This window comes from Salmo trutta, chromosome 1 (assembly GCF_901001165.1).
Source record: "Salmo trutta chromosome 1, fSalTru1.1, whole genome shotgun sequence".
Lineage (NCBI taxonomy): Eukaryota > Metazoa > Chordata > Actinopteri > Salmoniformes > Salmonidae > Salmo > Salmo trutta.
In genome coordinates this window covers 21,050,170-21,065,666 of record NC_042957.1, presented here as the reverse complement: position 1 = coordinate 21,065,666, position 15,497 = coordinate 21,050,170, and the positions used below count along the sequence as shown (strand labels likewise).

The 15,497-nt window shown below is 45.6% G+C and overlaps 1 protein-coding gene and 1 long non-coding RNA gene across 8 annotated transcripts in view; both read left to right on the top strand.

Annotated features, from left to right (window-relative positions):
* The window catches only part of utrn (utrophin), a 312,100-nt gene that overhangs the window by 88,087 nt on the left and 208,516 nt on the right, over positions 1 to 15,497 (top strand). For 5 of the 7 annotated variants that reach the window (XM_029742136.1, XM_029742221.1, XM_029742391.1 and 2 more), the window contains 19 exons: positions 110 to 221; positions 370 to 457; positions 1,333 to 1,574; positions 1,745 to 1,913; positions 3,030 to 3,244; positions 4,009 to 4,146; positions 4,279 to 4,392; positions 4,500 to 4,655; positions 5,968 to 6,138; positions 6,371 to 6,562; positions 6,713 to 6,847; positions 8,516 to 8,665; positions 10,845 to 11,006; positions 11,182 to 11,313; positions 11,454 to 11,627; positions 11,770 to 11,925; positions 12,124 to 12,294; positions 12,456 to 12,635; positions 14,689 to 14,817. In XM_029742136.1, coding sequence (XP_029597996.1) covers positions 110 to 221; positions 370 to 457; positions 1,333 to 1,574; positions 1,745 to 1,913; positions 3,030 to 3,244; positions 4,009 to 4,146; positions 4,279 to 4,392; positions 4,500 to 4,655; positions 5,968 to 6,138; positions 6,371 to 6,562; positions 6,713 to 6,847; positions 8,516 to 8,665; positions 10,845 to 11,006; positions 11,182 to 11,313; positions 11,454 to 11,627; positions 11,770 to 11,925; positions 12,124 to 12,294; positions 12,456 to 12,635; positions 14,689 to 14,817 — 2,986 coding nt within the window. Of the gene's footprint in view, positions 1 to 109; positions 222 to 369; positions 458 to 1,332; positions 1,575 to 1,744; positions 1,914 to 3,029; positions 3,245 to 4,008; positions 4,147 to 4,278; positions 4,393 to 4,499; positions 4,656 to 5,967; positions 6,139 to 6,370; positions 6,563 to 6,712; positions 6,848 to 8,515; positions 8,666 to 10,844; positions 11,007 to 11,181; positions 11,314 to 11,453; positions 11,628 to 11,769; positions 11,926 to 12,123; positions 12,295 to 12,455; positions 12,636 to 14,688; positions 14,818 to 14,990; positions 15,090 to 15,497 lie in introns of those variants that run through there. The other 2 variants (XM_029742308.1, XM_029742543.1) reach the window with 2 other exon arrangements.
* LOC115181096 (uncharacterized) overlaps positions 14,956 to 15,497 on the top strand; it is a 1,776-nt gene continuing 1,234 nt past the window's right edge. The window contains exon 1 of the long non-coding RNA XR_003873302.1: positions 14,956 to 14,995. This is a non-coding gene — a long non-coding RNA (uncharacterized LOC115181096). The remainder of the gene's footprint in view (positions 14,996 to 15,497) is intronic.

Sequence of the window (15,497 nt, the reverse complement as noted above, 5' to 3'; positions counted from 1 at the left end):
ACACACACACACACACACACACACACACACACACACACACACACACACACACACACACACACACAGACATCTACATCAGTACAGAACCAAACTCTCTCTGCTCCATCAGGTTGGAGATTGATTTATCTGACCTCTTGAGATGGCTGAACACATGGAAAGTTTCAGCTCAGTCCCTGGCCTCTACTGACCCTGAAAACCCTGACCTTCAGGAAAAACTGCAGGTAGGTCCATTAAAAACTACAGCTTCCATGATCCTTTTACAGGTAACATTAGGTGCTCTCAATTTGGCGTTGGCAAAGGGTTGTACTTTAGGATCAATGGAAAACTTTTTGATGAGTTGATTTCATGTCTGTCATCCAATCACTGTAGGCTTTGGAGGCACAGCTGTTGTCGAAGGAGGCTGAGGTTGGTCAGATGACCCAAGGAGGGCGGCGCCTGTTGGAACCGCTGGAGAAAGGTATGGAATCCCCAGAAAAGCAAAATAAAAAGTATGTTTATTTATTATGTTTGTATTTTGTGTTTAACATTTGTAACATTCTAGCCAGGTCTTACCGTTTTTGCTACAGTTACACATTATTTTATGAATACTTTCTGTTGATATGATTGGATATTGGTTCACTCTACTTGACCTTCACCTTCATTTCATAAAGTACAAATCTCCTAGGTGAGGTTTGTTTTAAAAGCTTGTATGTACACATAGATTGAAGTACAATACCAACATAGCTACTGTAGTAGATCAGAGCTGTGTGCTGGAAAACCTTGGTAGAGCATGGGTGGAATAGTCATTGTGGTGCTCATGTGAATTTCCTTTATTTTTCGGCTTCAGACCATTCTATTCTCACATGCCTATTCTCACTTAAAACAATTTTTAGTGTATTTATTCTTCCAGAAATATCCTGTTCCTCAGTATTTACTAGTGTTCGTCTCATAAGATCATTTTCCCACAGCTGTTGTATATTTGGGGGTATTTTTAAACCTGATTTTTACTGGTTGCCAGTAAGCATGACTTGTGTGTTTGCAGGTATTGTCATAAAAACCTGCAGCAAGACTTGAGGCTCCTGGCTTCATTTACAGTGCAGTGAAACGCTCAGGCACTCCTGCTTTATTTGTTTACAGCATGATAACAGTAAGGAAAGATGGAGAAGTAGTGGTGTTATAGTGCTGGTGTGGTTTTATATAACCTTTCCACCTCTCTCTCCCTTCTCTCCTTTTCTCAATCTCCCCTACATTTTTATTTGCCACATTCTCCTTGCATCCTTCTCCCCCTCCTTCATTTCTCCTTCTCTCTCTCTCCTTCACTCCTATCCTTCCCTACCCCCTCCCTCTCTGTAGAGGGAGTGAGTGTGGACTCTATCAGGTGTGATATAGATGTAGTGGAGGCTGAATGGGAGGTGTGTGTGAGTGAGCTGAAGGCTCTGTGTGACTGGGTCCAGGCCCAGACCCGGGTCAGGAGCCTCTGCTCTGAGTTGGCTGCTGTGGACAAGGTTCTGGGAGAACAGGACCAGTGGCTGAGTGGAACAAACAGTACCAGATCTGATGAGGCTGCCCTTAGAACCCTCAGGACAGAGTGCCAGGTTAGAACCCAACCCTTAGAACCATCACCCGTGACCTCTGGCTTGATTATCGCCATGGAGACAACCCCCACTGAAACTGTTAAACATCACAAATCATATCAACATATCAACAGATGTGTCGTGAAGTCTGTTTACCCTTTCGTCTTATCTGTTTGTGTCTCTGTCTCCAGTCGCGGTTGGCCCAGCTGACTGCCTTGAGCCCACGATTGGACCAGCTCTCTGGAGAGGTGGAGTCAATAGATGTCCCGCCCACTCTCAGAGCCAACATGGCCACTGTCTCTGCCCACCAGACCTCCACACTGCAGCAGCTACAGACCAGGGAGCAGGAGATCAATGCAGGTATGGGACCACAACACTGCTTTAACATTTGCTAGAAATCAATGCAGGGACTTGACCCATGCTCTGACAACACTGTATAAACGCTTTAAAAATGCTTGGTCACCATTGGGTCAAAGCTTTATCAATGCTCTATGAATGGACTTGTGCTCTTTCAGCACTTCATCAGTGGTGTCGGTCCTAAACCTTCCATAGTTTTTACTGAGGCTACAGGATTGATGCCAGATCAATAAACTGTACTGGCTCTTACTGCTTGAGCTGTGATATGACATCAGCTTTATATCCAGCCTTGGTTGGACAGAAGTAATCGATGATGCCCTTATATGACCACTGAATACGCAGGACCGTGTGTGTGTGTGTGTGTGTGTGTGTGTGTGTGTGTGTGTGGTCTATGCCAAGCTCCCAAGGACCAGGTTTTGAGTTTTAGGAGTTCTGAAATCAATCAACATTTTTCCCCTGGAATTTATGAGTCCTGCTCAAAAAGAATGTAAAAGTATATTGGAGAGGCCTATTTGTCTTCTGACCCTAAAAGGAGTGTGTGTGTGTGTGCCACTGCCCTGAGGAAAACCATTTTGTTTCTGCTTCAGTCAGTCTTTCACTGGGCCTCTCTCTCTCCCTTTTTCTCCCCTCCCTCTCTCTCTGTCTGCTGTATATAAACACAGGCAGATTATGTGAGAGAACTCATGCCCGTGAGAGCAGTATGCGTTGTGTTAATTCTTATCCAACAGGGTCGGTTTTAGCACATTCTGTTAAAGTATGTTGATGCATTTTTCTGTTTTCATTGTGTTTACTGTGGCATATTGAAGGTTCAGCGGGTATGAACCACTGGCTTGCATTAGTTGCGAAACCTCATTTAGGCTTGCCATGAGGCACACACAGCCAAACATCTGGACCCCTGGGCAAATGTGCAGCACACACTCTCTCTCTGACATACGGTGAAATGGAAGGCGCACAAACACACCCACCCACACACAGATAGCTCAGTGAGTTCATAAAAGCCACAAATTATAACAGCCACTACCTATGGGAATCCCAAAACAATACTCTGACCCCTTGTGGTAACTAGATACTATAACCCTTGACTTAACAGTGTCTCCTCTCCCCCTGTCTGTGTTCCAGGGCTGGCCAGCCTCCAGTATGTTGACGACCAGAGGGCCCAGATGATACAGGTGGTTCAGGGTGATCAGATTCCTGTGGTCAGTGAGGATGCTGTGTCTGGGGACACTGTGGAGTCTGGGACTGACCTCGTAGATGGTCTGGAGGCTAGACTGGGCACACTGCGGGTAGCCATCATGGATGTGCCTACAGCGGAGGGGGCAGTAGAGCGGGCGCAGGTGAGTGGCATCAGGGCTTTTATTCATCTTTCTCTGTACTGTGCTCCAGTTGTTCGTGTGTTATCGTGTAGCAGTGTATTTGTGGTTTATCTGTTAATGGCTGAGTCCAGACCTATTAGCTGTCTGTCTGCTCTGGTTCCAACATACAATGGGCCCATTCTCACACCTATACGTCCCTCTTTAATCTTTCAACTGCAACGGAGGAGAAAGAGGGATGTGTGTGTATGTTTGTGCTTGCAAGGGTGTGTTTGTGAGTGTGTGCGTGTGTGTGCGTCTGTGTGTGCGTGTGTGTGCGTGTGTGTGCGTGTGAGTGTGCGTGTGAGTGTGTGTGTGCGTATGTGTGTCTGTGTGAGTGTGTGTGTGCGTGTGTGTGCGTCTGTGTGTGTGTGAGATTGAGAGAGAGCCTGTAGGAATGTGGGTCGGCTGTAGGCCTCGTTATCGTGGTAGATAAAGCATGGTGCCAGGGCAGCCTGGGAACTTTCTGGGCACCCTGCCTGCTGCCTGTGGCTCAGAGCTCCAACCCTCAGACTGCTACCAGTCTACCATGCACGTTCCTACTGCTGCAGGCTGTAGCTGCTGCCTGAAACACTGCTCCTGCCCCTGGGGTTTAAACACACCCTGCAGACTGACTGTCTCAGATCAGCCTATTCACCTCTATCGCCCCCTAGGCTACCTACCACACCTGACAACTGTCCTATAATTTGTCCCTCAGCTGCAGATTAATGGGTTATGGGTCATGTCGTTTTTTCTCCCTCCCGCCTTAGGCTCTGTGTATAGAGATAGAGCAGATGCAGCAGGCCTCGGACCCTGCAGAACTACAAAGATGGAGTCAGCTCTCCTCCAGGGCACGCGAGGAGCTGGGCACGTTGCAGTGCATCCTGGGTAGCCTGAAGGACAATCAGGTAGAAAACTGTCCCATAGAATATTCTGGCTCTAGTCTGCTTAAACATCAATGGTACTTTTATAGGACCCAAGCAATGACAAAATAAGGTAGTGATTGTTGTCAATAACGTTCACGATGATGTTGTTTCCAGGTGCGTGTGGTGGAGGTGGAGCGCTGGCTGGATGGCGTACAGGAACTGATGTCACGGGATGCCAAGGGCCAGGGAGACGCAGAGAGACTACAGGAAGAGCTCAACCAGTGCAAGGTCATAGGTCACACCATTCAAAAACAAACAAAACTTTATTGAACTGTTACACCTAAAGTACTGCAATGTTATAACCCATGCCCTTCTCTCCCCCATCTCTTTCTTAGGAGTATGTGAGTGAGATGGAGTCAGTGGAGAGTTTAGTGAAGCAGATAGGAGAGAACGTATTGGCGGTGCAGGGGGCTGCAGTACCAGAGTTGGCCCACTGGGGGCAGGCTAAACTGGAGGAGTGCCAGGGGAGGTGGGAGACACTGAGCAAACAGGTGAGGAAAAAGAGGACAGTTCAAACAACACTGGATAGTGAATTACAGTGTCATAAAGTCTATATAAACAAACAATAAAGCCTGCAAAAAAATGTTGCTTAAAAAAAATTGATATACATAAAAAAGTATACCAGTTTCATTTCACAACCCAAAAATTGAAAGCTGTACCATACCGGTTGCAAAATAGTTGGGAGGAGATTTTTGATGTACCGATTCCATGGCACATGGTTTATGAACTGATACACAAAACGACGCCGGGTTCAACCAATAGAATGTTATACAGTGCATTCGGAAAGTATTCAAAACCCTTGACTTTTTCCACATTTTCTTACGTTACAGCCTTATTCTAAAGTGTATTACATTATTTTCTTCATCAACCTACACACAATACTCCATAATGACAAAGACAAAACAGGTTTTTAGATTTTTTTTCTTCTTTATCATAATGGTGTATTGATGAGAAAAAACCCCAATTTAATCAATTTTAGAATAAGGCTGTAACGTAACAAAATGTGGAACAGGTCAAGGGTTTTGAATACTTTCCGAATGCACTGTAAATAGGTGATACAACCATCCCAGCTCCGCAGATGTTGCTGCTAAGAGACAGTATCATTAGATCACTTGTTTTGATACTGCCCATACGTAGCTTGTTTTTGGTCGCAGATTCAGGAATGGCAAAAAAATGACAACATTTACTTGGAGCTAACTCTGCAAATAGCAGTTTATCTTTAATTTACGATCTGTAGAAACTGAGAATAGAAAGGTTCAGAACTTTTGTGAAACATCACAACACAGTGGAAAAATATATGACAGCTAGAAATCAAAACTGGATGGTCTTCAGAGATATATGGGAGGGGTTGAGGGTAGCTGAAGGCTGGGACTAAAAACAAACAAAAGATAACTAATGTAAAATATGCTGTCTGTAAAATGTATAGACTGTATAAACTGGAAGTAGAAGCTTAAGTATTGTTGTCCATTAGTTTACTCCAATTAGGGGAGGGGTGGTAGGGTTAGGGGAAAATATATTTTCAAAATATATATTTCAAATAATATATATTTACAAACAAATATATGGGGATTGGAAATGATGCAGATAATTACATTGATAGAAGCCACAATCTGCAGTATTAAAGCTGATCTACCCCCTAAAATAAATGAAGCCTGCATACTGTACTGCTCGTACACTTTTCTGTGTATCCTTTTGTTAATGTCAGCGTCTTATTTAAAGCCTGACGTGTTAATACACTCCGTGTACTGCTACCCTGTGTAGCCTGACTGTGGTCCGTGTTATCTCTATGTCGTCTCTTGGTAGCTGCTGAGCCACCAGGAGCGTGTGAGTGAGAGCCAGGAGAGGCAGGTGAACCTAAGGAAAGACTTGGCAGAGATGCAGGAATGGATGGCCCAGGTGGACGAGGAGTTCCTCATGAGAGACTTTGAGTACAAGAGTCCTGAGGAGCTGGAGGGGGCACTGGAAGAGATGAAGGTGGGGAACAGAGGACAGAACTTTGACATTAAAAAAAACTGGACAACTAGGAACTCCTCATTCCTTCAAGAAAGAAAGTCCCACCAACTAAACCAAAAGAATCCCACTTTAATGCTATGTAGCCAGTTATGGCCCCTCTTATGTGAAAATACTATCCTGATAATCTGGCATGTCTCTTTCTTTCCCCTTTGCCTCATCTATTCCCTTCTCTCTCTCTCCCCTCCCTACTTAGAGGGCGAAAGAGGATGTGTTACAGAAGGAGGTGAGAGTGAAGATATTGAAGGACAGCATTAACATGTTGGTTGCCAAGGCTAAGACGACCCCTGGTGGCAGTGGCCAGGACCTGACAGAGGAGCTGGGGGGAGTCCTGGGGAACTATCAGAAACTATGTGACCGCTTCAAGAGCAAGTGTCACACCCTGGAGGTAAAGAGTTTGATAAGACTAGTCCATACAACTTATGAGGCACTGGTTCTTTGGAGTATTTGTGTTCATATCATACAGTAATGTGGTTGTAGGTATATATGTCTGTGTCTCATATGGTCTTTCTGACCGTGTTCGTGTGGTCTCCTGTAGGAGGTGTGGTCGTGTTGGATGGAGCTGCTGCAGTACTTGGACCTGGAGCAGGGCTGGCTCAACACGTTGGAGGAGAAGCTTCAGGCTACAGAGAACCTACCTGAGAGCACTGAGGCTGTCAACAAGGCTTTGGAGGTAGATATCTCTATTTAAACCTATCCATTCTTCTTTCTTTCCTTTTTCATCTCTCATTCGCCCCCCTCCACTTTATCGTATGCTCTCTCCTTTAATCCCTCCATCCCCCATCCTTCCCACCATGACTCACCCTCTTTATCGGATTCTCTCCCTTTTTCTTTCTTTCATGGTATTCACTTTTCCTTTTGACCCTAGAAGGTATTGTTTTGTGTTCTGTCTGTTTCTCTTACTTTGATGGTGTCACCAGTCTGTCCTCTTTGGGCAGACTCCAGCATTCTGTCTGCCTACCTCAGGTACTGTAAGAGTGACACCGACCTACACTGCATGACCAAAAGTATGTGGACACCTGCTTGTCGAACATCTCATTCCAAAATCATGGGCATTAATATGGAGTTGGTCCCCCCTTTGCTGCTATAACAGCCTCCACTCTTCTGGGAAGGCTTTCCACTAGATGTTGGAACATTGCTGAGGGGACTTGCTTCCATTCAGCCACATGAGCATTAGTGAGGTCGGGCACTGATGTTGGGCGATTAAGCCTGGCTCGCGGTCGGTGTTCCAATTCATCCCAAAGGTGTTCGATGGGGTTGAGGTCAGGCCTCTGTGCAGGCCAGTCAAGTTCTTCCACACCGATCTCGACAAACCATTTCTGTATGGACCAAGCTTTGTGCACAGGGGACTTGTCATGCTGAAACAGGAAAGGGCCTTCCTTAAACTGTTGCCACAAAATTGGAAGCACAGAATCATCTAGAATGTCATTGTATGCTGTAGTGCTAAGATTTCCCTTCACTGGAACTAAGGGGCCGAGCCCGAACCATAAAGAACAGCCCCAGACCATTATTCCTCCTCCACCAAACTTTACAGTTGCACTATGCATTGGGGCAGATAGCGTTCTCCTGGCATCTGCCATCCCAGATTTGTCCATCGGTCTGCCAGATGGTGAAGCTGGATTCATCACCCCAGAGAACGCGTTTCCACTGCTCCAGAGCCCAATGGCAGTGAGCTTTTACACCACTCCAGCCGATGTTTGGTATTGCACATGGTTATCTTAGGCTTGTGTAAGGCTGCTCAGCCATAGAAACTCATTTCAAGAAGCTCCCGACGAACAGTTATTGTGCTGACGTTGCTTCCAGAGGCAGTTTGGAACTCGGTAGTGAGTGTTACAACCCAAAACAGACGATTTTTACATGCTACGCACTTCAGCGGTCAAGTTCTGTGAGCTTGTGTGGCCTACCACTTTGCGGTTTAGCCGTTGTTGCTCCTTGACGTCCACTTTACAATAACAGCACTTACAGTTGACCGGGGCAGCTCTAGCAGGGCAGAAATTTGACGAACTGACTTGGAAAGGTGGCATCCTATGACAGTGCCACACTGAAAGTCACTGAGCTCTTCAGTAAGGCCATTCTACTGCCAATGTTACACTATGGAGATTGCATGGCTGTGCGCTCCATTTTCTACACCTGTGAGCAACGGGTGTGGCTGAAATAGCCGAATCCACTAATTTGAAGGGGTGTCCACATACTCTTGTGTGTATATATAGTGAATATAAACACTGACACGTCGCCCTCTGTCTTTCTTTCCCTCTTTCCTCCCCATCTCTCTCTCATCCTGTCACCTTTATTCTTTCTCTCCCTCTCTTCTCCCCTCCTCTCTCTTTCTCTCTCTCTCTAGTCGTTGGAATGTGTGTTGCGCCACCCAGGTGACAACAGGACACAGATCAGGGAGTTGGGTCAGACCCTGATAGATGGGGGCATCCTGGACGAACTTATCTCAGAGAGACTAGAGACCTTCAACTCCCGCTACGATCAGCTCAGCCACCAGGTGGGTGGGTGGGTGGGTGGGTGGGTGGGTGGGTGGGTGGGTGGGTGTGTGTGTGTGTGTGTGTGTGTGTGTGTGTGTGTGTGTGTGTGTGTGTGTGTGTGTGTGTGTGTGTGTGTGTGTGTGTGTGTGTGTGTGGATGAGAAAACAACAGTCCTTGTACATAGCCATCAAGAGGCTGTCTGTCTCTTTCGGCATCTTTGTTTGTGAGAAACTGCATGCCTCGTCGATCCTCGACAAAAACCTGTTTTCTATTTGTGAATTGTGTATATGGTAGTAGATAATAAATCAAATCTAATTGTATTCGTCACATGCTCCATAAACAACAGGCGTAGACTAACAGTGAAATGCATACTTATATACAGTACCAGTCAAAAGTTTGGACACGCCTACTCATTCAGGTAGCCTAGTGGTTAGAGCATTGGGCCAGTAACCGAAAGATTGCTAGATCGAATCCCCGAGCTGACAAGGTAAAATTCTGTCGTTCTGCCCCTGAACAAGGCAGTTCCTAGACTGTCATTGTAAATAAGAATTTGTTCTTAACTGACTTGCCTAGTTAAATAAATAAAAAATCCAGCGCTTTTCCTTTATTTGTACTATTTTATACATTGTAGAATAATAGTGAAGACATAAAAACTGTGAAATAACACATAAGGAATCATGTAGTAACCAAAAGTGTTTTATATTTGAGATTCTTTAAAGTAGCCACCCTTTGCCTTGATGACAGCTTTGCACACTCTTGGCATTCTCTCAACCAGCTTCATGAGGTAGTCACCTGGAATGCATTTCAATTAACAGGTGTGCCTTGTTTAAAGTTCATTTGTGGAATTCCTTTCCTTCTTAATGCGTTTGAGCCAATCAGTTATGTTGTGACAAGGTAGCGGTGGTATACAGAAGATAGCCCTGTTTGGTAAAATAGCAAGAACAGCTCAAATAAACAAATAAAAACCACAGTCCATCGTTACTTTTAAGACAGGAAGGTCAGTCAATGTGGAAAATTTCAAGAACTTTGAACGTTTCTTCAAGTGCAGTCGCAAAAACCATCAAGCACTATGCGGAAACTGGCTCTCACGAGGTCCGCCACAGGAAAGGAAGACCCAGAGTTCCCTCTGCTGCAGGGAATTACCAGCCTCAGAAATTGCATCCCAAATAAATGCTTCACAGAGTTCAAGTAACAGACACATGTCAACATCAACTGTTCAGAGGAGACTGCGTGAATCAGGGCTTCATGGTCAAATTGCTGCAAAGAAACCAATACTGAAGGACACCAATAAGAAGAGACTTGCTTGGGCCAAGAAACACAAGCAATGGACATTAGACAGGTGGAAATCAGTTCTTTGGTCTGATGAGTCCAAATGTGAGATTTTTGTTTCCAATCGCTGTGTCTTTGTGAGATGCAGAGTAGGTGAACGGATGATCTCCACATGTGTGGTTCCCACCGTGAAGCATGGAGGAGGAGGAGGTGTGATGGTGTGGGGGTGCTTTTCTGGTGACACTGTCAGTGATTTATTTAGAATTCAAGGCACACTTCACCAGCATGGCTACCACAGCATTCTGTAGCGATACGCCATCCCATATGGTTTGCGCTTAGTGGGACTGTCATTTGTTTTTCAACAGGACAATGACCCAACACACCTCCAGGCTGTGTAAGGGCTATTTGAGTGATGAATTGCTGCATCAGAAGACCTGGCCTCCACAATCACTCGACCTCAACCCAATTGAGATGGTTTGGGATGTGTTGGACCGCAGAGTGAAGGAACGGCAGCCAACAAGTGTTCAGCATATGTGGGAACTTCTTTGACTGTTGGAAAAGCATTCCAGGTGAAGCTGGTTGAGAGAATGCCAAGAGTGTGCAAAGCTGTCATCAAGGCAAAGGGTGGCTACTTTGATGATTTGTTTAATACTTTTTTGTTTGTTACATGATTCCATATGTGTTATTTCAAAGTTTTGATGTATTCACTATTATTCTACAATGCAGAAAATATTTTTTTAAATAAAGAAAAACCCTTGAATGAGTAGGTGTGTCCAAACTTTTGACTGGTACTGTATGTCATGAACATATCAGCATTATGTCCGTTTCTATATTTTCTAGGCTGTAAACAGGCAGATAAGTATATGTTTGCTAATGTACTTGTCTATATATTATGTATATTGACTTAATGTTGACTTAACATCCATCTAGGCTGTGAACCGTCAGATCAGTCTAGAGCAGCAACTGGCCACTCTGAAGGAGAATGAGCAGGTTCTCCAGGCTCTACAGGAGTCACTGACCCAGCTAGACCACACACTCACCTCCTACCTCACCGACCGCATAGACGCCTTCCAGCTACCGCAAGAGGCCCAGGTACACACACACACACAGACAGACACACACACACACACACACACACACACACACTCATCTTCTATCTGACCGACTACATTGACACATCCCACAAACACATGTAGCGAATGCCAACAATTACTTCTTGGATGTCAGTTTAACCCCTGACCTCTAAACCCCTCTCCATGCTTTGCAGACCATCGGGGCAGAGATTGCGGCCCATGAGGTGACAGTGGAGGAGCTGAGGAGTAGGAACGTGGGTAATCTGCCTCCTGCCACCCCAGAGGGCAAGGCTGCTCGCAGTGGAACCATGTTGGACCTGCTGCAGGTACTGACCCCTAGTGGACAGGGGGTGAAATTGTTCTCATTAAAGCCTATAGGGATAACATAGGAGTTTATGATTTATTGAAAATGTTGTTCTCTGCAATAAATCTGGTTGGTCATTATGCTGTTTCTTCCCTCTTTCAGCGGAAGCTGCGAGAGATCTCCACTAAGTACCAGCTGTTCCAGAAGCCTGCTAACTTTGAGCAGCGCATGCTGGACTGTAAGAGGGTTCTAGATGGAGCTAAGGAAGAGCTGCACATTCTAGACGTCAGGGAGGTGGAACCACAACAGATCCAGGCCCACCTCATCGGCTGTATGGTGAGACCTAGAACTAAAACACTTTGAGAAGTCTCTTACAGGTGTGCATGTACGTACACACACACACACACACACACACACACACACACACACACACACACACACTCCCTCACACTCCCTGTCTGTCTCCTTAACCCTTCAGAAACTGTATAAGGTTCTGAGTGAGGTGAAGTTAGAGGTGGAGACAGTGATAAAGACAGGAAGACAGATCGTCCAGAAACAACAGACTGACAACCCCAGAGGCATGGATGAACAACTAACAGCACTTAAACTGCTCTACAACGACCTGGGAGCACAGGTAATACACACAGAAGTGACTATAGTAGTTTAACCTTAGGACAGAACAGTCTGGGCTTCTCACTTGGTCAGCTGTGCCATCATGAATAGTTGCATTGTTAAAATAAACAAGGTACTTCTACCTAATTTCAAAAGGATGAGGATATCGTCATTTTGACCAACCAAACAGCGAGCCCATTGTCTCTTCTTCTCTCTCCAGGTGACAGAGGGGAAGCAGGACCTGGAGAAGGCTCTGTCTCTGTCTCTGAGACTACATAAGGACAGCGCCGCCCTACAGGACTGGCTGACCACCAACCAGACCCTGCTGCAGCAGAAAAACTCCTCTGGAGACATGCCTGCTGATATCGACGCTGAGATTGCCTGGGCCAATGTGAGTCACGTGTGTGTGAGATGTGTGTTATTGTGTTCACTGGGCTTGCTAGAACAGTTAGTTTGTTGAAATGTTTATTTGGCTTTTGTGTCTGTGTAGAGTGTGGGTGTGCAGAGGATTTGTGTAACATTCGTATAACGTGTGTGTGTGCACTCCCCCAGGGCATGCTGAAGGAGTCGGAGCATCATAAGGCAGACCTGGCTGTGCTGATGGAGACCAGCGCTGGGCTGCAGGGGCTGGTGGAGGGGAGCGAGGGCCCTCTGGAAGACAAGCTGTGTGGCCTCAACGAAGGCTGGGGACAGGTCCGCACCTGGACCGAGGACTGGCTGAGCACCGTTCTGGTGGGTTCACACTTCACTATCATAGAGACAAAATGAATAGAGAGGTTATCCTATCTAAAGTAATGGTTGAGTAACGTAATGTGTACATGACAGCAAAAACATCATGTCAAAAGGGACATTTGGAATAATTCCTGCATCTTGCCTCAACACTCCGTTTCTCTAGAGAGAAATCAAATCATTCACAAGAGAAATCAGAGAAATCAAGTCAAGAACTATATGGGATGCTGGGCTGAAGAGAGTTGGAGTTTTCATTAACAAATATTCAACCTAGTTCAATGCAGACACATGGTAATTAACTACAATGATCCTAATCCATTGTGGCATTTTGTTCCGGCTCAGAGATGGATCAGAGAGGAAGAGGCGAAGTGAGAGGTTTCACTCTCACTATAATCTGTCCAAAATAAGCCCAATGCGTTTCTATGGGTTTATTTTGGACTTAAGCTTATCACCTGCCTTCCCGCCTTTGGGACAACGACTTCCATTGTTAGAGCATAGACATGAGCATCTCGTCATTATATACAGATCTCTGGACGGATACACTTTTATGTCTGCTGCGTTAGGTTAGATACACACAGACCGCATAGACCGCATGAGTGAGGAATGTACACAACACAACGACGAGAGGTACAGTTTGTGAAAGTATACCTTATCTACTTTGAAGAACTAGTAAAATAATTTTGTCAGACAGCTCTGCAGCATACAGCTAAATAGGATGACTAAAGACAGTAGTTTATGGTGAGAACAGAGATAACGTTACATGGCCTGGCTGGCTGACTGCTACTGCCTGAACAGAGATAACGTTACATGGCCTGGCTGGCTGACTGCTACTGCCTGAACAGAGATAACGTTACATGGCCTGGCTGGCTGACTGCTACTGCCTGAACAGGGATAACGTTACATGGCCTGGCTGGCTGACTGCTACTGCCTGAACAGAGATAACGTTACATGGCCTGGCTGGCTGACTGCTACTGCCTGAACAGAGATAACGTTACATGGCCTGGCTGGCTGACTGCTACTGCCTGAACAGAGATAACGTTACATGGCCTGGCTGGCTGACTGCTACTGCCTGAACAGAGATAACGTTACATGGCCTGGCTGGCTGACTGCTACTGCCTGAACAGAGATAACGTTACATGGTCTGGCTGGCTGACTGCTACTGCCTGAACAGAGATAACGTTACATGGTCTGGCTGGCTGACTGCTACTGCCTGAACAGAGATAACGTTACATGGCCTGGCTGGCTGACTGCTACTGCCTGAACAGAGATAACGTTACATGGTCTGGCTGGCTGACTGCTACTGCCTGAACAGAGATAACGTTACATGGCCTGGCTGGCTGACTGCTACTGCCTGAACAGAGATAATGTTACATGGCCTGGCTGGCTGACTGCTACTGCCTGAACAGAGATAACGTTACATGGCCTGGCTGGCTGACTGCTACTGCCTGAACAGAGATAACGTTACATGGCCTGGCTGGCTGACTGCTACTGCCTGAACAGAGATAACGTTACATGGCCTGGCTGGCTGACTGCTACTGCCTGAACAGAGATAACGTTACATGGCCTGGCTGGCTGACTGCTACTGCCTGAACAGAGATAACGTTACAAGGCCATACTGGCAGACTGCTAATGCCTGAACAGAGATAACGTTACATGGCCTGGCTGGCTGACTGCTACTGCCTGAACAGAGATGAGATGATTTTAAGGATTAAAAAAATAATAAGGTAATCAAATAAAAATGAAATAATATACACAACTGAAATATTTGGTTATTTATTAGTAATTTCCTATTTATCTATTGATGTTTATCCAATGTGGACTTGACCGAGACAATGGAATATTTTTTCATGTTTTGGCAATTGAATGTTCACTATTTTTAGCTTAGGAATTTCCATTAAAAAGCTCAAAAAGTATTATGTCGTCATTATTTTGTAATACATTTCATGTTTTAAATGATCAAAACCGAAATCGATTTTTAATAATCGCACCAAAAACAGAACCGACCTCAATCTTGACTCGCTCAGCACTACCATCTTTCTACTTTTGTCTCCTACAGAGCCACCAGAACGAGGTGGAGATCTTTGATGAAAACCTGGCCCACATCAGCACCTGGCTGTACCAGACCCAGATCCACCTGGATGAGACAGAGAGACTGCCCACAGTGGAGAGGGAGATAGTAGTTACGGTGATAGAGACGGCTCACAGTGGAGAGGGAGATAGTAGTTACGGTGATAGAGACGGCCCACAGTGGAGAGGGAGATAGTAGTTACGGTGATAGAGACGGCCCACAGTGGAGAGGGAGATAGTAGTTACGGTGATAGAGACAGAGAGACAGCCCACAGTGGAGAGAGATAGTAGTTAAGGTGATAGAGACAGAGAGACGGCCCACAGTGGAGAGGGAGATAGTAGTTACGGTGATAGAGACGGCCCACAGTGGAGAGGGAGATAGTAGTTACGGTGATAGAGACAGAGAGACAGCCCACAGTGGAGAGAGATAGTAGTTAACCTGTTGAGGACAGACGTTCCGCTAGCGGAACCCCGTTCCGCCTGCAGAACCCCTAGCCAACAGCCAATGGCATCGCACGGCGCAAAATACAAAACCAACTAAAATACCACAATTACATTTTCTCAAACAATCAACTATTTTACACCATTTTAAAGACAAGACTCTCGTTAATCTAACCACATTGTCCGATTTCAAAAAGGCTTTACAGCGAAAGCAAAACATTAGATTATGTTAGGAGAGTACATAGACACAAATAATCACACAGCCATTTTCCAAGCAAGCATATATGTCACATAAACCCAAACCACAGCTAAATGCAGCACTAACCTTTGATCTTCATCAGATGACACTCCTAGGAC